The 26,586-nt window shown below is 49.4% G+C and overlaps 1 protein-coding gene across 1 annotated transcript in view; it reads left to right on the forward strand.

Annotated features, from left to right (window-relative positions):
- Positions 1-11,071, forward strand: part of LOC102036893 (mucosa-associated lymphoid tissue lymphoma translocation protein 1 homolog) — a 24,687-nt gene extending 13,616 nt beyond the window's left edge. Inside the window, exons 9-14 of the mRNA XM_005425914.2 lie at positions 609-683; positions 1,280-1,407; positions 1,656-1,787; positions 1,912-2,060; positions 6,545-6,670; positions 9,004-11,071. Coding sequence (XP_005425971.1) covers positions 609-683; positions 1,280-1,407; positions 1,656-1,787; positions 1,912-2,060; positions 6,545-6,670; positions 9,004-9,318 — 925 coding nt within the window. The 3' untranslated portion in view covers positions 9,319-11,071. The remainder of the gene's footprint in view (positions 1-608; positions 684-1,279; positions 1,408-1,655; positions 1,788-1,911; positions 2,061-6,544; positions 6,671-9,003) is intronic.
- The last annotated feature ends 15,515 nt before the right edge of the window (positions 11,072-26,586 follow it).

Here is a 26,586-nt window from a genome sequence, read left to right on the forward strand (position 1 = left end):
GATAATGAAAACTCGTGACTCTTTCCAGAGCCCTGACACAGCTTGGCCCTGATTGGCCAAAGAGTGAAAACAACTCACAGCAGAATCCAATGAAACAATCTCCTGTGGGTAAACAATCTCCAAACACATTCCAAAGCAGCAAAACACAGGAGAAGCAAATGAGATAAGAATTGTTTTCCTTCTCTCTGAGGCCTCTCAGCTTCCCAGGAGAGAAACCCTGGGTGAAGGGATTTTTTCAGAGGATGTGAATGCCCCATGGGACAGCTGTGCATGGGGCCACGGTGAGCCTGTGTGTTCTCTGCACTGTGGTGCTGCCTGGAGTTGTTAAACCCAGCCTCTGTAGGAGGTGCCAATGTGCACCCACAGCTCCAGGCTGAGGGCAGGGAGCAGCTCAGCAGTGCAGATAAGTCACATCTGGACAGAGCACACCTTTGCCTGGGGTTTGGGTTCTTGGTGGGATTCCCAGCTTTAGTCTCTCTGGCTATATCTGAGGTGAGAGTTGATCCTACTGCCACCCCTAAGAGATGGACATGAGGAACGTGTGGGATTTGTCCCCTCCAGCTGACAGATGTGCTCGACACTGACCTGTGCCTTTGCCTCCTCTGCAGGTACAACCCAGGACGTGCCTTGTCCCAGGTGCAGCCCCTGGAGCCCTGGGGGAACACTGTCTATGGCTATTCCACGTGAGTGACTGCAGCATTCCCACAGCCTCGCACAGGAGCAGACCCTGGCACAGCCCTGTCTCCTCTCAGCCTTTCCTGCACTGGAGAGGATGGAGAGGATTTCATGTTCCCTCTGGCTCTCACCCTGCATCTGCTGGGTGTGCCGTCCAGGCACTTCTGTCCTTCCCTTCCTGCTGCCATCAGCCTGTGCTTCAGTTGAAAGTTGTGTGTGAAGGTGACATCAGCTCCTGCCACCTGATCTTCAGCCTGGTTCCCCAGGTGGATGTCCCATGAGCAGCTCACCCAAAGCCTCCTGAGATGCTGGGTGTTATTTACTGGTCCAGTGCCAGTTCCACTGGCTTTTCACCTTTGTCACCCACCTGGGCTGGCAAAGGAGACTGTGCTGTCCTATCCCATTCCCTTCCACTGCTTTTTCCTGTCCTGTGGCCTGCCCATCCTTCTAGGGCACAACCAAAGCACTTTGTGTTATTCCTTGAGAAGCTCACTCTGACCCAGCCAATAGAGTCTGGATGGAGTTGGCCACCTCAGACTGTCCTTGGACTTCATGCCCAGTGCAGAACTGCAAGGACTCTGAAGAAACACCTTTACTCTTGCAGGAGTGAAGATGCAGAGGCCTATGAATTGCAGGATGGGGAGTTCAGCTCTGGGATCTTCATGAAATACCTGAAGAAACACATTCTGCAAGAGAAGAAGGTTACACACATGCTGGAGGATGTGTTAGAAGGTAAGAGAAGCTGGAAACCACTCGCTTCAATGGCAGGGGTGAGGAGAGACAGCAGTGGCTCCACATCACCTCATCCCATCCCATCCCACCCACTGTTCTTCCCTAAACTCCAAATCACCGGCCATGCCCCGTGGGAGCTCTCTGTAGCCTCCAAGCAGCATGGAGACATTGATGTAGGGCCTGAAAGGCAGGGAGATCAGTAAGGAGCCTGGAGTGATCCTTGTGCTTCTTCCCACCGTTTCCCCCAGACATTGGCCGTGATCCCCTGGTCACTGGGAAGCAGGTGATGGAGATCAAGCACACCCTGAAGGAAGCCCGGTCCCTGACAGACCCCATCTGTCCCTCGGGAGCGGGCGCTGAGCGCTGGGGACACGGCCAAGGTGAGCCATGCAGGGCGTGGGCAGGAGGAGCTGGGGGTGCCTGTGGCCCTCAGGGACTCTGCTGTGCAGGGAGGTGTTGAGAGAAGCCCCAGAGGAGCTGATGGTGCTGGAATTTCCCTTGCAGAGCTGCCGAGCAGGACGGTGACCTTCCCGTGCGGGGCGCGGGTGCAGCTCCGCTTCCTGCGGCTCTTCTCCAACCTGATGTTCGTGTGTGCCAAGCCACTGCCACCCCTGGCACACATCACCGAGCCCCAGCTCCTGCTCCACCAGCTCGTGAGTGCTCTGCCTGTCCCCTCCTGCGCTGCTTTCCCCAGGTCACACGCGGGGAGGGTGCTTGGGCTGAGTCCTGAGGAGTGGGAATGGCTGGTCCCAGGTGGAAAAGGATCCTCTCCTCTGCATTCACCTCTTTGAGGCTCCTTCCACATCTCAGTGGATTCCCTGCCTTGTTCCTCGTGCATCACAAGAAAGATTTGGCAGCAGTTGGATGCCTTTAACCAGTTATCCCTCAGATTGATTTCTGGCCTGCCTCATTAAATTACTGCGTTTAATCTGATTGAGGCCAAGAGCTATTCTGTTTTCTGTGTTAGAAAGTAGGTCTGGCTTTTTGACTTCTTTAGCCTGCTGTGCTAATATATCTTAATGCAACAATATATTCCTTCCCAGTTGAGCTGTACCAGCTTCCTTGAACCCTTTTTCAAACCTTTCCTCCCAGACCTATTGTATTTGCTAGGAAATGTCCCTACAAAGGCAGGAAGGATGAATCTTGACTCCATGTTCTCAGAAGGCTAATTTGTTACTTTATTATACTATATTATATTAAAGAATACTATATTATACTATACTAAAGAATACAGAAAGGATACTTCCTGAGTGCTAAAAAGATAATAATGAAAACTTGTGACTCTCTCCAGAGTCCTGACACAGCTTGGCCCTGATTGGCCAAAGAGTGAAAACAACTCACACCAGAATCCAATGGAACAATCACCTGTGGGTAAACAATCTCCAAACACATTCCACATGAGCAAACAGAGGAGAAGCAAATGAGATAAGAATTGTTTTCCTTTTCTTTGAGGCTCCTCATCTTCCCAGGAGAAAAATCCTGGGTGAAGGAATTTTTTCAGAGAATGTGAATGCCACACAGACCATGTGCCCAGTGTGGGCTTTACTGATGGTCTCCATGCCACTTGTACAGATTTAATTTGCTGCTCCTTCCTGTAACTATGTCCCTTGTTTTCTGTGGTCCTCCTCCTGAAGTGTAGCTCATTTGTGGTGGATTTTTGGCTCTTGTTTCTCGTGGAGGGACACTGCTCCTCAGCACAGTGGGGTCACTGATGCAGCGTGGCGTATCCAGGAGGTTTGGAGCCTGATCCTGCCCATTCCTAAGCTGCAGCATCGTTTCCCCTTGTGAGCATCATGCATGAAAGTTGTGTCTGTGTATGTGAGCATGTATGTGTGTGCTTTGCCTCACGTCAGTGACTGGAGGGAAGTGGGACCCAGCTGCCTGCTCCTGCCTCTGGAGCTGTCTCAGGAGGGATCAGGGGGACAAAAAGGGACCCCAGTACAGCCAGATCCCTCTTCTTGTCCTAGTGCATGGTGGAGCTGGCTCCCACTGAGCTCCAGGGCTGTGTGCAGAGGCAGCAGCTTGTCCTTCCATGAGTGTCACCTGCCCACCTCAGACATCACAGCAGCCACCACCCCCCTCTGGGACCCCTGAGATGCCCATGGGGACACTGGGCTCCCTCTAGTAAGGAAAAGCTGGGAGAGCTGGGGCTGTTCATCCTCTGGAAGGACAGGCTCAGGAAGAGCTCCTCCAGGTTTACAAGCACCTGCAGGGAGGGTGCAAAGAGGAAGGAGCCAGCTTCTTCCCAGTAGTGCCCAGTGCCAGGAGCAGAGGCCATGGGCACACACTGATGCACAGGAAATTCTGCTTAAAACTAAGAGAAAACTTTCCTTCTTGGAGGGTGATTATGTTTGGGCATTTTGGAAAATCAGGGCTGTGGGATTGGTTGTTATTTTCACTGATATGCTTGATGAATACACAGATCCCATAACACCAAGGTGCTACAAAGCAGATTTTTGAAGGATTTGGATAGCTTAAGGTACAATTTGAGGCCAAGGCTGTTATTCAGCAGATGTAAGTTCCTGCATGTGAGCAAGAATAAAAAGTACTGAGTGGAGAACCAGTCCTGGTCAGAGCCCAGAACAGCTGAGGCCACAGAAACAGGGCACAAAGCCATGGCAAGGTTGCAAACCAGAACTCTGAGATTTGTGTGAGATCTTGTCTGGCTCTCCTGGCTGTTGCTGGAACACTGGGTCCAGTTTTGGGTCCATGCTTCATGGAAAAAAAAAAGTGTGCCAACTAAAACACAAAGTAATGAAAGGAAGGAGCAATTGTAGTTTAGGCAAGACAAGCAAAAATGTCGATTTTACAGGGCCTTGAAATCTACAAAAAGTTGTGCCCACCATGGAAGTAAGTCATGGTTTGTACTGCAGGGAGGAAGTTCCACAGTGGAGATCACATTCTCCCTAATGTCTAATGGCAGTGAGGAGCCATTCCCCTCTTGTCACTCCAGGCTCTTGTCCCCTGTGCCCGTGTTCACAGGGGTCTGAGGATGAGGGAAGAGATGAGGATCTGACTCCATGTTTTAGAAGGCTGATTTATTATTTTATGATATATATTATATTGAAACTGTACTAAAAGAATAGAAGAAAGGATTTCATCAGGAGGCTGGCTAAGAATAGAATAGGAAAGAATGACAATAAAGGTTTGTGGCTCAGACCTCTGTCTGAGCCAGCTGGACTGTGATTGGCCATTAATTAGAAACAACCAACATGGGCCAATCACAGGTGCATCTGTTCCATTCCACAGTCGCAGATAACCATTGGTTACATTTTGTTCCTGAGACCTCTCAGCTTCTCAGGAGGAAAAATCCTAATGAAAGGATTTTCCGTAAAAGATGTCCATGACAGTCCCCAGTCCCTCCTCAGCTCTCCTGGAGCCCCTTCAGGCCCTGCCAGGGGCTCTGAGGTTTCCCTGGAGCCTTCTCTGCTCCAGGTGAGCACCCCAGCTCTCCCAGCCTGGCTCCAGAGCAGAGGGGCTCCACCCTCAGAGCATCTCCATGGCCTCCTCTGGGCTCTCTCCAGCAGCTCCACATCCTCCCTGTGCTGGGCCCCAGGCAGGAGGCAGCTCTGCAGCTCAGAGCACGTGCTGGAGGATGGACTGGCTGGACACAGCGGGGCTGCACCCTCCTTTGTGCAGCCATGCTGCCAAAGCCCTGTGTCAGCAGCATCTGCCTGACCTGCTTCCTGCCTCCTTGGTCTCCATTCACTGGCCTGATCTTCCCCAAGCTCCCTCCAGTTTTGTATCTTTCCTGTAATGAGCTGCCAAGTGCAGAGATGGATTTGGCTTTCTCTTGCACGGAGATAAATGGTGTTTCCTCAGCCTCCAGTGACCTCCTGTGCCACCAGCCTTGCATGCAGGGCTGATCCTGATGCCCACAGATCCCAGCCAGCATTTGGAATCCAATATTTTTCCTTATACTCTCCTGGCCAGCACCAAATCTCTTTGGCTGCTTGCAGGCAGCAGTTCAGGGAGGGCCAGGAAGAGCTCCCAGGGCTTCTCCAACTTCTACATCCCTAAATATCCCAACAGCCTCCTTCACCAGCATGCCCAGGGCAACTTCTCCTGCTAAGGATCACACTGGGATGGTTGCCAGAGCTGGCTGGCAGAGGGAACCTTCTGGAAGGGCTGGTAGGCTGTGGTCTGACACCCATTCTGGAGGGCTCAGATCCAAGGCAAGAAGGACTTGGTCACAGCTCCAAGGCTGCCAGAGCTCCAGGAGCACTTGGACAGTGCTCTCAGGCACAGGGTGGAAGTGTTGGGCTGTCTGTGCAGGGCCAGGAGTTGAACTCAATGACCTTTGTGGGTTCCTTCCAACTCAGGATATTCCATGACCTGTGATTTCATAGGACCTTTATTCTCTTGTCTCTTCCTGGGGTATTATTGTGGCTCAGTTGGTACTGAGGAGGATCTCAGTGCTGTTTTGCTGCTGTTTTGGTTAAATTTGAGCAACTCAGCAAGAATTGGCCATTCTGTAGATGGTGGGGGGCTAAATCAGCCCTCAGCACAGCTCAGTGCCTTTGGAAAACTTGCTCCCTCCATGACACACTGCTGGCCCTACAGTGGTTGTGATACCAGCTGGTGCTGCTTCTGCTCTGCTGGAAATGCCCCTGTAGCCCATTTTTCACAGTAAGAGGTACTCAGGTGTAGGCACAGAGTTTGTGGTAACTGGGAATGGGCACAGCTGTGAGCAGCACTGCCAGCAATGAGCCATGGAGTGCCCAGGGGCACTGAGCAACCCCCAAAGGGAGCAGAGGGCACACAGGGGCAGTGCATCAACATCAGGGGTGTAAAAGGTTGGGCTGAAGAAGAGGAGCAGCTGTTTGCAGCCTTCTGAAGTGTTACTCTGTATAGGTTGATGCTTTCTGATATTGTTTGATGATGCTCTGTGTATCGTGGCCATCTCAACTGCAACATATGCTGAGGCACTTGTGGTCCTCTCATTACATACAAGGCAAGTGTGTAAAACCTCTGCATTCCTGTGGCTTTCTGCAGTACTTCCATTAGGATGCCCAGCATTTCCAGCAGGCAGTGTGTTAGTCAAAGCCCTGAGCACATGTTTGATGGGCAGTTGTGCCTCAGCTCTTCATGCTGATGCTGAAATTTCCTTGCCTTTCCTCTTGTTTTCCTGACCCAGGAGACAGAAGATGTGGCCATCCAGAGGGAGAGCTGTCTGGACCACGTGGAGACTCTGCTGGCCTCTGTGTACAAGAGGGAGGAGCTGGACTGCATCTTCCAGCTCTGTGCACTGCAGAAAATTCAGGTAGAGAAGCCAGGTGCAAATTTCCCCAGCTCTGCACTCTCATGGAGCTGGTGTCCTTACCTGCATGGCTGGAGCCAGATCTACCTCTCTGACCATGTGTCACTGTCACAGCCAGACCAAAGAGGAGCTTATTGGTCTTCAAGGCACTAAAGCCACCCTCTTTTAGAGAATCACAGATTGGTTTGGGTTTGGGGGGGACCTGAAAACTCATCTTGTTCCACCCCCAGCCATGGGCAGGGACACCACCCACTATCCCAGGTTGCTCCAAGCCCTGTCCAGCCTGGCCTGGGACACTTCCAGGGATGGGGCAGCCACAGCCTCTCTGGGCACCCTGTGCCAGGGCCTCCCCATCCTCATAGGGCGGCATTGCTTCCCAATATCCCATCTAACCGTGCCCTCTGGCAGTGGGAAGCCATTCCTCCTTGTCCTGTCACTCCAGGCCCTTGTTCCCAGTCCCTCTCCAGCTCTCTGGAGCCCCTTTAGGTACTGGAAGGGGCTCTGAGGTTATCTTGGATCCTTCTCTTCTCCAGGCTGGACATACCCAGCTCTCCCAGCATGTTTCCATAGGAGAGCACTCCTTCCACCTTTCACCTCACCTTTTCCACCTCAGCAAAATCTTTCTGATTTACAATCAGGCTGCAGAACCTGACTGTGGATGCTCTTTGCTTTTGTGTTGTCTCCTCTGCCTGACTTTGCTATCAAAGCTGACCCACAGCAGCCTCTGCTGAGAGCAGAGAGGCATCACCAGTCATGGATTGTTCAGCTTTTCTCTGCTGCCTGGCCTGGGGGCTGCTCCCTGCCCCATCACCCACAGGGAGGTCAGAGCTGCCCAGTTATTTCAGGTGGAGGAATTTTGTCTCACTGGCTGTGTGCTTGCCTGAGAGATGAGTTCATGGGCTGGCCGGGATCTCCAGTCATCACAGTGACACTGCCAAGCCTGATCCAAGCTGTGCCTCTTTGGCACACTTCAAAACACCCTCTAACTATTTAAAGACCATGAGAGAAGCAGATTTGCTTGTCCCCTGGCTTGTTTCTCCTCAAACAGCAGTATGCACCTTGTTTATTCTTGGATTTTTCTTCCTCCCCTAACACACAGCCAGTGGATCTTACACCCAGTGCTGCTCTCAAGCTGCTGCCTGGATCTGCCTGCAGCAAGTTCTGCTTGCTCTGTACATGATGTGCTTCAGCATATGGCATTGCTTTCACTTCTTCATTGTTCCTGGAGCTCTTTTCTGAACCTTCCCCTGATTTTCTGCATTGCTTTTAAGTGCAGACTGGGGACATGGACCAGGTATTGCCTGCCAGAATTTTCTTGTTCCATTATACCTCTCCCTGCTTTTTACAGGTGTTTCAGGCACAGTGCTGTGCTGGGGATCTGTTTTCAGGGGTTTGACTGTCACAAATGTGGTTTTTCTCTTATTTCTTCATCTTTTATAAAATTCTAAAATAGTGCTAGGCTGTGAGTAGATCCCTATGGAGCCCTGCTGGTTAAAGCTGTTGGCTTTTACCGTCTGAGGGGTATTTTAGTTCCTAGAATCCCAGAATGGTTTGGGCTGGAAAGGACCTTAAAGCTCATCAAGCAGAGAATACCTTCCACTAGACCAGGGTGCTCCAAGCCCCATCCAGCCTGGCCTTGAGCCCTGTAAGTGGTTCATGCTTTTCTCTCCCACATGCATTTCTCTTGGCCATGGTGCAGAAAGACCTGAGTAAGTACAGTCAGTCAGTCCCATCTGGTGCCTGGCAAGATCATGAAGAAGATCCTCCTGGAAATGATGCTGAGATCTCCTGTTATCTCCTGGAAATAATGCTAAGATACATGGAAAATAGGGAAGTGATTGGGTGACAGCCAGCATGGCTTCACTCAGGGCTAACTGTGCCTGATGGATTTGTGATGGGGTTACAGTAGTGGTGGATGATGGAAGAGTAACTGGTATCCTCTGTCTGGGCTTGTGCAGAGCATGTGACACTGTTCACATGGCATCTTTCTCTATAAACTCTTTTCTCTTTATAAACTCTTTTTCTGCTCCCCTGTGCCCCAGGGGTGATGCTGGCAGTGGTAGCTCCCTGGTGGAGCTGATGGGATCCCACATGGCCTGACTTCAGCAGAGATCCTGAAATCCAAGCTCCGTGGCTGAGGCCTGCAGGCACAGTGAGCTGTATGAGTGTGTACAGCCCATTTTCTCTGGCAGCAGTGTTGCTCCATCGTGCCACAGCATGGGGCTGTGAGCCTGCACAGCAGCAGCCAAGGCTCCTTGCTGACAGCAGCACTAGGAAAGCTCTGCTTCCAATCTGATTCCCCCATTCACTTCGTGTTCTTTGTTCTCCCCTTCCAGACAGATGTGGTCCTGCAGCTGGATTTGCATTACACCGAGCCAAGCACAAACCAGAGGACTTGTGAAAGCCTGCAGAGCACCCTGCAGAAATCCCTGCTGAGGCAGTTTGTCGGCCAGAGGAAGGACTCCCAGCCAGCCCCTGCCCGTGTGTGCCCACAGGATGCCCTGGGGCTGGGCACTGAGCCCAAGGGCTCCCTGGGCACAGGCTCTGGGCACAGCTTGCCCAGCAGCACCTCCTCCACCTTCAGCAGTGAGCCCGAGGAGAACGATGAGAACGAGCTGGCTCTGCCTGGCCCGGGGCAGGACAGGCCCTGAGCCTCAGCCTGGGCAGCTGCTCTGTCATTGAGGCCTCAGTCTGAGTGCTCAGTCTGTCAGAATCCATCAGCTGCTTCCCAGCCTTGGCACAGCCCTGTGTGAACGAGGCCAAGGCTGCTTTTTGGGAAAGGTTTCTCCTGTCTGTGCTCTGTGGTGTGCAGGGCCTCAGTTCCCACTGGGAATGTTCCCTGTCCTGTGGGAGCAGTGGGATCAGCAAGGAGTCATTGTGGTGTCTGGCAGGGGACACAGCCACCCACCAGCCAGGCAAAAACGGTGTTGCTGCAGGGCAAGGGCACAGGCTGATGTTTTCTGCCTGGAAACAAATGTTGCTGCATTGAGAAGCCCACAAACACTACCGACCCCTGTGGCTCAAATCCCAGCCAGGGCTGCTGGATGTCCCCAACCCGTGCAAGGGACACAGGGCTGCGCTGAGGGAACCAGGGGAAACAGTGCAGGCTCTCCACAGGGTCCCAGTGCGGTTTCCTTGTCAAAGCAGGTGTTAAGTTATGCATTTATGTATTTATAACAGGGGGGAGGCAGTAGCTTGCCAGGAAAAGGAAGGTCAGATGCTGCATGCAGTGTGTTTACATTGGAGGCTGGTGTTGCACTGGGGCAGGAGCAGTGCCCAGGCAGGTGCACTGACACCTGCCCCTTCCAGCAGGGCATTCAAGGGTGTTCAGCCCTCTGCAGCTCCAAGTTCAGGTGCAGAATATCCTACAGGAGAGGTGGAATGTGCCAGGATTGAGAAAGGATAACCTCAAAAAAGTTCTTATTAATGCAAATTGTTCTCTGTGTGTGCCTGTCTGTGCTGTGGGCAACCCCAAGGACTAGGTAGAGAGCCACAGGGGAGCCCAAAGGACAGCCTGGGTGTCACAGCCCCTCCCTGATTGCTTCCTAATGGATGTTTGACAAAGGGGATTGCTCAGTAACAGCCAGTGACCCTAGGGAAGTGTGGGGTCCCCATCCTTGGAGAAAAGTTCGCTTTGGGCTGCAGAAGGTGCCAGTGACCTGATGCAAGCTGGCTGAGGGCTGGGCCAGAGACCACTGGAGATCCCTTCTGGCTGCTGTGGTCCTGTGGAAGAAAGAGGTTGGAGGGCAGAACTTGAGACGTCACGGGCAGCAGGGTGGGGAGAATGCCTGAGCTCTGTCTTGCTTTAAAAGAAGGTTGGAAGCAGAATTTTCTGTTTTGCTCTCCTTCAGCAGTGAAGATACATCCCTGTCTGTGGTGCAAGTTGCAGCATAGAAAAATCTGAAATGTTGCTTCCAGATAAACCATTCTACAAGTGCTGGAAACCTGTCCAAAGAGAACAGAGGAGGCTTTTATCCTTCTCACAGTGAGTAGAGCCAAGGGAAAGAAGTGGGGCCCCAGCTGGCTGCAGACTAGAAAGTCTCCTAGAAAAGAAATCTAAAGCTCAAAAAAAAAAAAGAAAATTCAGAGGATGTAGTTTAACTAAGATGGGTTGATAGAGAAGCTAAAGCAGAAAAAAATAAACTAATTTCAGGATGAACCAAAGATCAACTCAACAGCAGCAGCCACTGGGACAGGTCAGTGGGAATGGCTGAGCAGGCATTTGGGAGGAGGTTTCTCTCAGGAATATTCACAGCCTCCTGTGCTGTTGAGGCACTGAGGCAGGGCTTGTTCCTGGCTCACATTACCATGCCAAGTGTCATCTGATGTGAATGTTTATCTCATTCAAAGCAAGGCTGTTTATTTTTTCTGAATAAAACACTATTGGTGTTTTTAATGTACAAAGCTTGACGTGGCTCTGAGTTAACTATGTTTATTTTCCCTCTAATTGCCAGGATGTAACTTAATATTGATCTGCTGGGGTTTCATGCTTCCAGCCTGAGCTTCTAGGCTCTTCTGGGTGAGCATTGTTTCTTTTTTTAGGTCACTAAAAATACTGAAGTTTGGATTTAGAAGGCAGATCAAGTGACTAGATAGGATGAAGTGATGTCAGGTGAAGTGTGTAGATAAAAAACAATCCTCATTCATTGTGATGTGTCCATCTGCTCTGTGAGGGTGGCTCTTGGGTGGCTTAGGTGGTCTCCTGTCTTGGTGCCAGCCACAGCACTTGTCCCTGTCGTCAGTTCTGCTCCTCCGAGGAGACCCTGCAGCCTTCCCATGGTGGTTCATTCCCTGAGATGATGGTTTGCCATGTCTGGGAACTTAATTCCAAAGGTGGACTTTGTGTCCTAGGCCTCAGCTGGAGTCATTTTAGGAGGGGATGGAACTATGGGTCCTTCATCCCCACCTTTTCATGTGAAATCCAAACCCCCTCATGGTGCTTAAACTCTTTAGTGCCAGTAAATTTTCCTGGAAATCTGTGTTTCCATCTCCCAGCATCCAGGACACCCAAGGCATCCCAACATTCCCAGTGTCCCTTTCTGATCTGCACCTCGGGCTCCACAGCCAGCTGGAGCAGTGGGAAGGGAGGAGGGCTCAGGCAGCAGCAAACAAAGCAGGATCAAGACATCAGCTCCAGTTTACATTCCCTTTCTGCCTCCCTACCTTCCACAGCCATTGCCCTCCACTCTTTTATTGTGGGGTGCCCTGATGAAGGAAGGAAATGATGAATCTGACTCCGTGTTCTTAAAAGGCTAATTTATTATTTTATGATACTATATTATATTAAAGAATACTATACTAAACTACACTAAAGAATACAGAAAGGATACAGACAGAAGGCTAAAAGATAACAATGAAAATTCCTGACTCTTTCCAGAGCCCTGACACAGCTTGGCCCTGATTGGCCAATGAGTCAAAACAATTCACATGAAACCAATGAAACAATCTCCAAACACATTCCCCATGAGCACAACACAGGAGAAGCAAATGAGATAATTATTGATTTCCTTTTCTCTGAGGCTTCTCAGCTTCCCAGGAGAAAAATGCTGGGTGAAGGGATTTTTCCAGAGAATGTGAATGCCACACTCCATTTCCTCTGTTTCTGGGCCAGTCTGTGCCCAGAGGCTACAAACAGCACTTGGAACATTTTTGTAGGTAATACAGGTGCTTTCCTTCACCCAAGTCTTTGAAAAGCACCAAGTGAACTGAAGCTTTAAAACAATATATGATGAAAATAGCAGCACCTAAATATTCAATAATTTTATTTTTAGATAGATGCCCTTCTTTTCCTTTTTGCTAGGGCAGATGTTTTGAAGGGAAGGACCTTGGACAACAGCCTGGTACGTTCTTCTTCTGCTACAGAATTCATTTGGGATGCAGTTCTCCACTCATTTGCTGAGGTTTGGCAGTTCCTGACAAAACAAGGCAAGCATACTCAAAAGGATTGAGAAAACAAGGCAGTGGAAATCAGAGAAATCAGGGAATCTTGGACATTTCAGTCTGTTACTGCAAAGTCCTGGGCCCAAGTGCAGTGGAGAGGTCTGTTACATGTGCATGGCAGATCCACCCCAGCCTGGCAGCAGATTCCTGAAGGTTTCTTTTCAGTTGGCATCTTTGTGATCAAAGGAAGGGAAAGGTGCATTTGTCTCGTATCAGCCACACTCCAGCCTCAACCAAAGAGAAAGAAACACAAAACAGGTACTTCATTTCAGGAGGAATTTCTGGGGGGAAAAAATCAGTATGGGGCAATATTGAGTAATTTCATTTACCAGCTCACTTAACTCTTTCCATCGTTTTGGAACAAATCCTTCTCCCTCACAGATGTAAATCTGAATTTACTCTTCAGAAACTGGCAAGTTCTCCTGATTTTCTGCAATAAGAGGTTTTCCATGCTGTGTAGAACCTGCCAGATCATTTCCTACCCCACATTAGGGGCAGAGTGCATGGTGCTGTTGATGGAATGTGCTCACAGTGCAATAAAACATACAGAGAGACACACAGGGAAATTCCAAGATCCAACAACATGGTTTTATTTTTCTTTCCCAGGCAGGAGAGCTCCTGAAGCATTCAGGAGCCATTGACTCGCAGGGAAGGAAGGAGTTTCCCAAAGGACAGGTTATGGTTCTCTAGAAGTTCATGCTGCCTTTCATGTGGACAAGGAGTGAAGAGGATGATCTTGTGAACTGATGGGATACGGGAATCACCTGTTTTCTGAAAAGCTGAGAGTTGCTTTCATTAGCTGAGGATCACTTCTGGAACACCAGGTCCTGGAAGTCAACTGTCTCTGAGTTAATAGGACCATGCACAAGGCAGACATGGGAGGGACAGGCTCAGTTCTGGTGAGGAGGGAATCACTAAACCCAGGTGCTGCTCTCACAGCCAGCCTTTACCCATCATGTTTTGCACATGGAGACATCCCCAGCTCTGTCCTGCTTCCAGCTGGATTATGTGTCCTGTTGGATTATGTCCCTCCCAACCAAGGCTGTGGTTGTGCTACCAGAATATGCCCAGAAGAATGCATGTGTTCTGAGTGATTCTGAGCACCAAACTGGGAGTTTCAAGATTCTGTTTCAGTGAAAATCCCTGCTCCCTATCCAAAAAGCAAACAAGGACATTGGTTCAGCTTAGCTGGATTCAAAATTAATGAAACAAACTCGTGGCAGGGCAAGAAAATAAGGAAAAAGTGGTAAAAGAGTTTATTTGAAAATGTCAAATGGTTCAGATTCAGTTCTTCCAGGCCTCCCCATCAGGGGAATGGTTCAGGAATGAAACCAGGAGCACAGTTTGAAACAAAAGGGGTGAGGGAAGCCATCCTCTGTCAAGCTAATAAACCTGAGGTGAGTCATGAGGAGATTCACACTGCTGACCTTCATTCAGGCACCTCCTGGGGAAGCAGGAGCAGCTCTGGTGTCACAGTGAAGCTTGCAGACCACGATTTTCTTATTAATGGTGAGGAATTATTGATTGCACAGACTTTTCATGCTGTCCCAGAGTTCTGTTCTCTATCACAGATTATTTCAGTGACTGTTTTGCAATTGTTACTAATCTCTTGAAATTAGGTCTGTAGCATCATGTGCCAGTGAACAGAAAAACACATCAAAAAAAAGGAGGCTCCTTGAAGCACTTGAAATTGCTTCTTATCTTCACAGTTTGGATAACCTTTTGCATAACAAGCAACAATTTCAAATATATTGGTCATATCACCCCCTCAAAGAGATAGAAGACACACTTTGAAATTGCAGAGCAGACTTCATGTGCAGGAGAAGAGCTGACATGGTGTCACACAGTAAGGGAGAGCTAATGTCTCTTTGATAAATCTGTCTTCACTCAGTTGGATTTTCTTGCCACAGTGTCAGGAACAGTTGACAAGACAGACGTGTTATTAAGTGGTAAAAATAAACAGATGGAAGAGAAAAGTGAGAGATTTCAGCTCTGACTTTTCCAGAATGTTTCAGCAAAGAATAACCTCCTCATTTCCATTCCCTACCAGAGATGAAAACCAGGCAATACTTCCTCAAGGACTGCATGGCTGGAGAAAGGAGGCACCCACAGGTCCCTGGTGCCCACCTGCCCTCAGGGCAGTGAGATAATTATTGATTATAATTATCAATATTTAATTTGGGCTCCCAGAGAGGGAGGGAGGCTGCTCCTGACCTGCTGCTCCTGCAGATTCACAGTCACCCTTGTGGAGAGCACTGCCTGCCCTGGCTCCTCCTGGGAACTGGAACTTATTTTTGAGACCAAGCCCCTTTATGTTCCTTCTTCCACAGAGGGAACCTCAGTCCTTCCCTCCATGGAGGATGCTGCAGTTTGGTCAAGGCTGTGTTCCTGACAAGGCAAAGGACAGAGGACAGGCAGGCTGGAGATGCAGGCACTGCAAGAGATCCTCACTCCAAGACACACATTGAGGGGCTGGGAAATATCCCAGAGCCAGCAGCAGAGCTGGGAAAGGGTCTGGAGAAGCTGAGGGGGCTCAGTCCAGAGGAAAGGAGGCTCAGAGGGGGAATTCTTGTGCTCCATAACTCTCAGACAAGAGGGTGCAGCCAGGTGGGGATTGAGCACTGCTCTCATGGAACAAGGCATAGGATGATAGGAACTGACTCAAGTTATACCAGGGGAAGTTTGGATTGGATTCTGGGGAAAAGTTCTTCACAGAACAAGTGGTCAGGCTTTGGCACAGGTTGCCCAGGGCACTGGTGGTGTCACCATCCCTGGAAGTGTTCAAAAACAGTGGATGTGGCACTTGGGGATGTGGTTTAGTGGTGAACCTGGCAGCTGGACTCCATGACCTTAGAGGGCTTCTCCAACCTTAATAATTCCATGATCCTGTGATTCTAGAAGATGTTTCATCCCCCTGGGAATGTGATGGTAGAGCACCAGCTCCTGCAAATGTGACACTGAAAAGGGGTCAAGTGGCAGTGTTGTAAGTGTGACCTGGGCATCTGGGGTCCTCACCAAGGCAGGGCACAGCACAAAATCCACTTTTCTGAAGAGCTGATGGTCAGGGGATGTTCCCTGGCTCATGCCCAGGCCATTGGGCATTGCTGGAAGAGCAGGGGATGGCTTCTGCTGTGTCACTGCAGCCACCTCTTGGCCTGCCTGCTTTATTCTTCTGTGTCACTTAATATAAATTATAAAATATTAAATCAGATAAATACCTCTAACCTTTCTGGATGATAAGAAAAGAGATTGTTCAGTCTCCTAAAATGCCTTGTATTTGCTGGAAAATGCTAATGGGATTATATAAAGGTTATTTCAGCCTCCTTTCAAGTCTGGAGATGTGGCAAAACAATCATGATGCCCTTTGTTTATGCCTTTTTAATGACTGCTCTTACCTTCAGGTATTTGAGGCTTCTGCATCTTTTCAGGTGATCCTCTGTGAGTCCTTGGGCTGCTTTTTTTGTGGAAACTTCCTGAGGAATGTAAATGTGCCTGTGATTTTAGAGGTCTGGAGGAGAGCTGGGGTGTTGGAGCACTCTGGGAGTCTGGCCAGGGTTTGAAGTGCATGTTTGGATGCCCTTGTGTGTTTTGCAGGTCAGGAGCTGCATCCACAGGTCCATCAAGCTCCTGTGCTGTGTGTGAGCAGCAGTGCTTGCACCCCTGGGGCTCTGCTGCTGTCCTTGCCTCGAGGCCCTGCCTGTGAGGCTGTGCCAGGCTGCACAGGGAGCAGCTCAGTGTGGGCACAGCCCTTGTGCAGCCTCCAGTCCAGAGGGACCTTTGCTACAGTGCACCAGTGAATTTCTGGGTAAGAAACCATTCATGATGCAGAGAAAGCTGCAGAAATAATGTTCCGCTCACTCTGTCTTCTGGGAAGGACCTCCCAAGCCCATGATTTCCTCTACTTTTTTTGTTGTTTTTTTTCCCCCAGGTTTTGATTTTTTTGCTAAACCTTGTGTCCCAAACAGCTCCAGTGTTGTGCAGGGAGCTTGTGGTGGCCTGATAACCTCCCTGCATTCCAGAGCAAAGCATGAGGCAGCCTGTCATCATTTCTAACAAGAGAAACATCAGCAAAGAATTGGTTCTCAGCAGGGAACTCCACCCATGGCCCATCTGACTGGGCCTTGAACACTTCCAGGGATGGGGCAGCCTCAACTTCTCTAGGCAACCTGTGCCAGGGTCTCACCAGCCTCACAAGGAAAAATCCTTCTTAAGCATGATTTTATTGTGTTAATAGGTGGAGTAATTGGAGAGGAGGAAATTGTTGCTGGAGAGCAGAGGGCAGGTTAGCTGAGCCAGCAGGTTTGCATCTCTCACAGCTGCAAAGAGAAGGTGGCTGTCACTGCCTGTGGCATACAAAAGCATTTAGCCAAGAGCAGAGGCAGAGGAGGTGCTGGAGGTGCTGCATCCCTTGTGAAAGTCGGAGATACAAGTGACACATTGCATTACTGAAAGTTATAATTCTATTTTCTGAGGTTATTTTGCAGGTGTCCCTGGAGGGTCATGCCTGGCAGGTCAGAGAGAGCAGAGCAGCTCCTCTGGGAGGACCATGTTCTCCTGCCCATGGGGCTTTTTCTTGCACGTTGGCTGTGCAAATTCAACAGCTGTTGAGTTTCTCACATCCTTTGAAAAACATCTCTCTGGCATCTGTGTTAATTAGGGAAAGTCTGCAATTTAATCACTAGCACAGCATTTCCAGTTTGGGGATAGTGTTTCTCAGTGCACTGCTGGCATCATGGAGCCCCTGGAGTCCAGCCTTGTGGGTGCCCACCAGCACAGACCATCACCCTGGCATCACTGCTGGGCTCTCCCTGACACTGCCTGCCCCACCTCCCTCTCCTGCAAGCCACAGAGCCACTGTGCTGGCCAAAATCACAAGAAGCAGCAGAATGACCCTCAGCTGTAACCATGGACCAGGCTCCAGCTCCATTGAGGGCAGGGAGAAGCCCCAGGCTGCACTGGAATTTCAGTGAATCACAATCACAGACTGGTTTGGTTGGAAGGGACCTTAAAGCTCATCTTGTTCCACCCCTGCCATGGACAGGAACATCTTCACTATCCCAGGGTGCTCCAAGCTCTGTCCAGCCTGGCCTGGAACACTTCCAGGGATGGGGCAACCTGTGCCAGGGCCCTCATTCTGGGTACACACACTTCTTCAGATCTTTTGTGCTATAGCCCTTGGATGAAGGATCTGTGCTTGTGAAATGGTAATGCCAAAGTGAATCACTTTGCATCAAAAGTGGGAGCTCACCAGGAGGGTCCAGCCTTTGCACTGGTTTGGGACAGTTCTACCAAGGATGTCATGGAGAACACCAAAAAGCATGCTGAGAATTACAATCAGTCTGGGAGGAAAAAAATGAAGGATTTTGGGCAGAAGAGAAGATTTATTGACCTTAAAGCTCATCTTGTTCCACCCCTGCCATGGACAGGAACATCTTCACTATCCCAGGGTGCTCCAAGCTCTGTCCAGCCTGGCCTGGAACACTTCCAGGGATGGGGCAACCTGTGCCAGGGCCCTCATTCTGGGTACACACACTTCTTCAGATCTTTTGTGCTATAGCCCTTGGATGAAGGATCTGTGCTTGTGAAATGGTAATGCCAAAGTGAATCACTTTGCATCAAAAGTGGGAGCTCACCAGGAGGGTCCAGCCTTTGCACTGGTTTGGGACAGTTCTACCAAGGATGTCATGGAGAACACCAAAAAGCATGCTGAGAATTACAATCAGTCTGGGAGGAAAAAAATGAAGGATTTTGGGCAGAAGAGAAGATTTATTGGAAGCATAAGATCAATCCTTCTAAGTGGTCAGCATGCCTGTGTCTGTCAGGGTCTGGAGTTCCTTGGGCCATGGATGCCTCTCACTCTGTCAGGGTTTAACACTGGCCAAACACCAGGCACCCACAAAAGTCATTCCCTTCTCTTCTCTTGTTACAGAGAGCTGGGCAGATGAGAGGGAAAAAAAATTTAACAAAGGGCTCGTGAGCTGAGATAAGGGCTTGGGGAAAAAAACACTCTAAGGGCAAAACAGGTTCAAATTTAAAGGTGTAGAGTAAATTTATTATTAGCAATCAGGGGAGGATAATGAGAAGTAAAATAAGCTTCTGAAACACCTTTTTTCCCTCCCAGCCCCTCCCTCTTTCCCAGCAGCAGCACAGGGAGACAAGGCATGGGAGTTTTGGTCAGTTTGGCACTTGAGGTCTTTTGTTCCCTCAGGGACAGGAGGAATGTCCCTGCTATGCCATGGGGTCCCTCCCATGGACAAACAGACAAACAGACAAACAGCCTTCCCAAAACTGCTGTGGTGTGGGTCACTCATCCATGGGGTGCAGTCCCCTAGGGGTGGGCTGCTCTGGTTTGGGAGCAAGGGCCCTCTATTTCTCTCTCTGTGAAAGCAGAGGCCTTCTCTCTTCATTTGGGTTTCCCACTGGATCACAGCTTTCTCTGCCATGCACCCACCCTGTGTGAGCACTTTTCCCATGGGCTGTGAGTGGATCTGTGCATCCCCTGTGGACTTCATGCATTGTGGGGGGACAGTTTGTTTTAGCACAGCCTTTACCATGGCCTGCAGAGGATTCTCAGCTCCCAAGCTCCTCTTCCCCCTCCTTTTTTCCACTGACCTTGGTGCCACCACGTTGTTTTCCCTCACATGTTCTCACTTCTTCTCTGACTAGAAGAAAAACTGTTGCTTGTAGGTACCACTGCCAACAAATGTCACTAATTTAAAAGAGTCTTGCAGGATTTCACAGCATCAAAAGGTCGATCTTGTCTGGGTTCCACACTGGGGAGTCACTCGCCATGTTTTTGCTGCTGGCCATGGGACCCTGAGACAAAGTAAATTCCTATGGAATGCTCATCCATTGCCATGATTTGGCATCAGCCCAGCTCAACTCCTCCCACAGAAACACATCACAAGCCTCCAGCACATCAGCCAACTCCAGTGGCCTCCTTCAGGCCTCTTCAGTGGTGGGAACAAAAAGTCTGTCCCAGACTCACGCGGTCCCTGTGTCATGGGCAGAGGTGCAGAAGCTCTTTCTGAGGGCCCTGTGTGATGCACATCCTTCTTGGGGAACGTGACACACAGCAGGAGGACCACAGGAAATGGCTCCAAGTTGCACCAGGGGAGGTTTAGGTTGGATATTAGGAGAGATTTCTTCACTGGACATTCTATGTCAGGCAAAGATGCTCCAGGAGAAGATGACATAAGCTACCTCCCAAAGAGGCCAATTCCTTTATTACCTCTTTCCATCCTACCTGGAGGTTATAATTTTATCCTGTATACCTCATTGCAATTTTATTCTTTGCCTTCATCAATGCTTTAACAAGCCCTACTTAGCCCTTTCATAGGAAGAGGTTTTATGATCCACAATGCAATGAGGCTGCTTATTCATTCCTGGCTCCTCTCCACTATTTTCCCTCACAGGAAATGCTGCTGATTCCTGGTAGGCTGCAATGAGAGTGCCGAGTGCATTTCTCTGCTACGCTGGCATGAGTCAATATGAGTTCAACCTTTGGAAAATTGTTTCTTGAAGGCCAGAGACATTTGTTTGTCCTACAGTTAAACATCTTTTGCTGACACATCAGAGCCACCCCAGCCCATAGCTCAGTGTCCTGAGTGACAGCCCAGCTTAACTGAGGCCCCATGGATGCCTAACAGGATAAAAAAGGACATGAAATGCTCTAATGTCTGCAGTTAATGGGGTCAAAGGAGGCCCACAATGGAAAACTTCATTTTCAGATGACTTTTGACTGTGCCATTACAATGCTTTCTCAGCATCATCTGTCATGTTTTTAAGGCATAAAAAGAATTTTCTTCTTAACAAATCTTACCATTTTTTTTCCATTCCTGAAAAGCCCATTTGTCACACTCCCTTATAGTTTTCTATCTTTTTTCCTTTCTCTCAAAGCTTGGTTTGACCAAAAAGTATTCAGAACCCTGCACTTCTTAGGTTACCCCATGCACTGTTGGGTCTTGGAGCAAGCTGGTCTAGTGGAAGGTGTCCCTGCCCATCACAGCAGGTGCAGTAAAATGAGCTTTAAGGTCCTTCCAACCCAAACCATTCTGGGATTCTATGACTTTATAACTTTTAGGAAATTGATATTGTATCTAATACTGCTTCTCAGGAGCTGCAGCCCCACAACATGTGGCTGACAGCTGTGACCTCTCCATGGTCCGGCTGATTAATTCCAGCCAGCCTCCAGAAAGTCTTTCACAGAGGGACGTGGAACTGTGTCCTGTGTGGTACCAGTATGGGCTGCCCCTTTGGGCAGAGGGTGCAGAACTAAAGGTGAACAAGGGCCAAAGGCAAGGCAACAATGAGAGGCAACACAGGAGGGAGAGAAGATGCAGGAGGAAGAGGAGGTGCAGGTGCAATAAGTAGAGGCAGAGGTGATGCAGGAGGCACAGGACATGCAGGAGGCTGAACTGCACTGACTTGTCCACATTTATCCCCCTGCAGTAGCTATGGGGGGCTCTGCCCTCACGTGTGAAACAATGCAAGACACAAAGTTGAAGCCAAGACATTTGTGTTAACAAAATCGAAACCAAATTGAGAATTTAGCAGTTTTTCCAAGGTGCTGGTCTTTCCCTTGACTGAGAGCTTGGTGGAAGGATTACCCAGGGAGTGAGAGCAGCAGAGTGCCCTGGAGCACACCCTGATTTGCTCAGGGGACATGCATTGGGATACCATGCAGGTGGATCCCAGCTCCTGATCCAAATGCATTAGTATGACATTAAGAAGTCAAATGGAAGACAAACACAGAAGATATTTTTGCCTCACCTGTGGGATTCCTAGAAACTTGAAGGTTTGGAAAGCAAGAAGAAAAATCCTCTAGTTCCCAGTTATCCTCTTGCCCTTAGTTATGAAGAAAAGCCTCTGCCCCAGATTGGGAGCAGTTTAAAATCCAGCTCCTCAGCACAGCTTGTGGGATAAAGCTGAGAATGTGCTGCCCTGCCTGGGGCTGGACCCACCCCGCTCACACCCAGCTGCACATTAAATTGCTCAGATGCCTCCCAGTCCCCCATGACCTTTTAACTACGCCACGGGGAGGATCAGCAGGGCTCCTTGTGAGCACCTGGGAAAGTGCCAGAGGACATTTCAACAACCAGAAGCATGAAGAAGGGTATTTAGGTATGTAAGTGCCAGGGAAGAAGTGGCACAGGTTGTGGGGGTGAGGGGAGGGGCCTGTGCACCATAAACTCCAAATGGACCATAAACTCCATTTCTGAGCTATTTTATCCTCACTCTCTGTACATTAGCCCCTTGTTTTGGGGCTATGTTGCCCTTAATCCTTGTTTAACAGCTGGAAATATATTAATATATTCTCATAAATGCCTCTCCTAGCTCTGTGGGGTAATTTGAAGCAGAAGAATTTAATCTACTGACCTCTTCTTTCCTACCTTACCTTAAACTTGGTCACATTGGCTGCCTGTTCCTCCTGTTGGGATAAACATCCCACTCACCCCTCAGCTACACCTGTACCTTGTACTGACCTTGTGCCAGCATCTACAGTCCCATCCCTCTTTTTGTCAGAGTGCAAAGCAATTTCTGGAGCTTTCTTGGGGAAGTTTTTCAAGATACAACTGCACTGATGTTGCTTGGAGTGTGCTACTGGCAGTTTAAGACAGAGAACCCTTATGGAATTATTTTTCCTGCAATTTTCTTTAAATTTTTTACCAAAGTTTGGGAGAGTTTCCAGGAGCAGTGTGGGCTGTGGCTCGATGCTGCTGGTCCCTCTACCCCAGCAGCTGTCCCTGCAGCTGGGGAGTCAAGTACCTCAGTCTTTGTTTTTGCCCACACAAGCACTTGTCAGACTATGGGTAAGCTGAGCTTCAATCCTGGGGCCAGTTCTGGGCCCTTCATGACAAGATGTTGAGGAGCTGGAGCACATCCAGGGAAGGGAAAGGGCTGGAGCACCAGGAGGGAGCTGGGAGGGCTCAGCCTGGAGAAAAGGAGGCTCAGGAGGGACCTTCTGGCTCTGCACAACTCCTGACAGGAGGGGACAGCTGGGTGGGGCTTGGGCTCTGCTCCCAGGATGACAAGAGGAAATGGCTTTGAGTTGTATTAGGGAAGGTTTAGGTTGGATATTAAGGAAATTGTCTTCACGGGAAGGATGTTCAGGCACTGACTCAGCTGCCCAGGGCAGTGGGGGAATCCCCACCCCTGGAAGGATTTAAAACCCAAGTGGATGTGGCACCTGGGGACATGGTTTAGTGGTGAACGTGGCAGTGCTGCATTAATGGTCGGGCTCACTGATCTTAGAGGGCCTTTCCAGCTGAAATGAGTCTATGATTCTATGATGAGGGATGATTCAAAGTTTAATTCCTTCCCTGAAGAGGTTTACAAACCTGAATCAGTTCTCTCTGGCTCACAGAGCTGTCCCACTGCTCTCACATGTGGCAAGTGGAGGCACAAAGGCAAGAACAGTTCCAGCCCTTGTCACCCTGGGAATTTGTGGGGAAGCCATGGAGCTCTCCAGCCACTGCAGCCACAGGAGACATTGCTCCATCAGGAGAGGATCTTGAGAAGGTTCTCCTGCCATAGGCTGGAGCGTGGGATTGAGTCTGTTCGGAGGCAGCTGGAGAAGGAGAGGGGTCACTGTGAATCCCACAGCAGCCATGAGGAGCCCCTCAAGTGCTCAGAAATGAGCAAAGCTGCTCATGTCAGCTCTTCTTGGGCAGAGCAACACGGAGCCCAGGGCTCTGCTGTCAGCTCAGAGGATTGCACAGAGGGACCTTGCTTGCCCAGACCTTGGAGTGTGTCCCTACTGCTCTGGAGCCTGCAGTTCTCACGTGAAGAAAACTGGAAGTTATTCTCCTAGTCTTTTGTGTGAGTAGTAGAATGGGTTTGGTATTGCTCCAGAAAAAGCTGATATGGGCAAGGTGCATCCTTGGCATTTCAGCAGGGTTTGGCTGCAACCTCCCTGCAAGAAATCTCATCGTGCCTCCAATTGGGAATCCACCAAATTCCAACAAATGGGACTCAGAAACATGTCAGGGTATGAAATAGTCCTTCTCTGTTGGGATTTTGCCACATTATGGTTCTTATCCCTGTTCCCAAACTCGCTGGGAGACATGGCTTTGTTCTCTTAGATTTGACTCAGGAATTTAAGGTGAGGGCTCCATGCCTGCAAGAGAGTATCACAACCGCTCCAAGTTGCATGGATGTGGAGTAGAGGCAGGTTTTCCTGTGTTTGTGGTGGATCAGTGGTTGTACAGAGGGATCATCAGTGAAGACATGCACCGGCTCATCAATATTTGTGTCAATGAGGAAAAAGACAGGAAAAAACCAGTTTGGGGCAATGAAGAGGGCAGGCCCTGGGAGTGAGGGACACCAAAAAGCCAAAGTGATAGCTGTAAATGATTTTAAATGTGTACAGAAGACATCTGTGTGATTAATTACCCTGATTTAAGGGTAATTTTTGCATGTGTGTGTAGGTAACACCAAGGGCTACAGTGTTATCTTGGAGGAATGTTTGTGTCTGGGGATTCATACTCACCCTGCCAATAACAAATCTTCCCCCGAGTTTCTGAAACATTAATTACAGTTTTGTAACAGGCAAGTTTTGCAACTAGCTCAAGGTAATTCACTACAACACAGACGTCTGGCAGAAACAAATGAATCTCTGATGTGAAAACTGACAGTTGCTTAGACATGAATGCTCAAGACTTTGTAATGTTTGTTATTAAAAATAAAATGAGTCTCACTGTCCTTGCCAGCCTGCCTGCCTCCATACACTTTTCAACACACTGGCACCTGGGAAGAACCATTTCCCCCAGCTAAAAAGCAAGCACCAACAACCCCAAGCAGGTTAAGAATTAAAAGTTAAGGTCCCACATATTAAGAGTGTTTCATCCTGAGGTTTCCATTTCTGAGGTGCCACCAGTGGGTCCCACCACTGCTGCTCCCTGCTCAGGCCTCAGCACCTCCCAAGGGCAGAGGGCTGCTCTGTACCTTGTCTGCTTAGATCAACAGCTTTTGTCTTTTCCGCATCAAATCACAGAATCCCAGACTGGTTTGGGTTGGAAGGGACCTTAAAGCTCATCCCATTCCACACCCCTGTCATGGACAGGGACACCTTCTACTAGATCAAGGTGCTCCAAGACCTCTCCAGCCTTGGATACCTCCAGGGGTGGGGATTCCACAACCTTTACAAAACAAGCCTAAAGGGACAAAATTAAATTTTAAAAGAAAAACAAAGAAGAGGAAGATGTTTTGCTTCCAGGTTTGTCAAATCACCACACTGGACTACACATAAGAAGAAGAATGTAGTTTTTAAGTTTTTAGGTCATGCTGAAAGACATAGACTTTCCTTAGAGAATTTTGTGTATCTGCTGTCTTGAGGAAGGGACCCCAGCCACTCCAGGGCTGTCTCTCCTCCTTGGCCATCTGAGGTATGGAGCTGAATTCCCATTGGCATTACATTTCTTAATTATCACAATCCTTCAAATTACCACAGCTTTCCGGCAGGCTACAACTTGTTCAGGACTGTGACAGCTCTTAGTAAATTGTGTAACAAATGTCAGCTCTCTTACTAGATACAATTTAGAGGTTTTCATAGACATGTGCTAAAATTAGAGGTAACACTTGCAATTTTGAAAATGTTTTCTGTTTGTGAGTCCCTTGGTCCTTTTGCTCGTTTTTGGAAACTGGCTATCACCTCCAAAAGAAGAAAAGTGATGACACTGATTGAGAAATCAAGGATGTGAAGCTCCATGTGTCACCTAGAAAAAAAGACTTCTGTTGCCCATGATGTCAAAGAAAAAATTAATTATTTAACTAGATAAAAAATAAATGCAGTATGAGCAGTGCTGTATGCCTGGTGCTGGGGCTAGATGGTTAAAATGTCAGTTCATAGGAAGACAGCCTCAAGAAATATTGTTGATTTGTTACGATAGGAGTGTGCATGTCCACACCTCGATACAAAATGTTTCACAGCATCTCAGAGTACTTGAAGTTGGAAAAAAACTCCTGAGGTCATCTGGTCCAGCCTCAAGGTGGGCCATCTAATACTGGCTGCTCAGAAAATCCCAACTGCTTTTGAACACCTCCGAGGATGGAGACTCCACAGCCCGGGCAACCGGAGCCAGCCTGTGGTTACTGTCACAGGGAAAAAGTATTTCCTGGTGTGCTTCAGGGTGTGCCCATGGCCTCTGCTCCTGGCACTGGGCACCACTGGGAAGAACCTGGCTCCTTCTTCCTTGCAGGTATTTGCAGACCTGGATGAGCCCTCCCTGACTCTGCTCTTCAATGGGATGAACAGTCCCCACTCTCTCAGCCTTTCCTTACAGGGGAGGTGCTTCACCCACTTCATCATCTCCATGGCACCTCCAGTATGTCCATGCCTCTCTTGGGCTGAGGAGCCCAGAACTGGACATGGGTGGAGAACAAACAATATCCACCACCCTCTCCTCATCCCCTGAACTTGCCACAGAATGGAAAAGGCCTTAAAGTTCATTCTGTTCCAGACCCTTCCACGGGCAGGGACACCTTCCACTATGCCAGGTTGCTCCAAGCCCCATCCAGCCTGGCCTGGGACACTTCCAGGGATCCAGGGGCCGACACAGCCTCTCTGGGCAACCAAGAAGGCCTCTCTGCCCTCACAGGGAAGAATGTCTCCCTAACGTCTACTCTAAATCTACCGTTCTGGTAATTTCGATGCAGAAGGCATCAGGGATGGAAGCCCTTAGTAACCTGTGCTGACAGATCCCAGACATCTCCTTGTCCTCGCTGTGTTTGGAAAGGGCTCCGGGGGTTATTGGCTCCGCCGCCTTCCCAGGATCAGGGTGAGGCTCCCCAGCCTGCAGCTCCGCGCACCTTCGCTCTCGCCTTTATGAGAGATCAGCGGGCCCATCGGTGTAACGTGAGCGAACCGCAACAGGGCGGGCGTGGGACACACAGCGGGGAAGGAGCAGGAGACACGGAGCGGGGGCTGCAGCGGGAGCCGTTCCCGGGGCGGGTTTTGGTGGGGGAACCGTAGAACAGCG

The sequence above is a fragment of the Geospiza fortis genome, unplaced genomic scaffold (assembly GCF_000277835.1).
Source record: "Geospiza fortis unplaced genomic scaffold, GeoFor_1.0 scaffold317, whole genome shotgun sequence".
NCBI lineage: Eukaryota > Metazoa > Chordata > Aves > Passeriformes > Thraupidae > Geospiza > Geospiza fortis.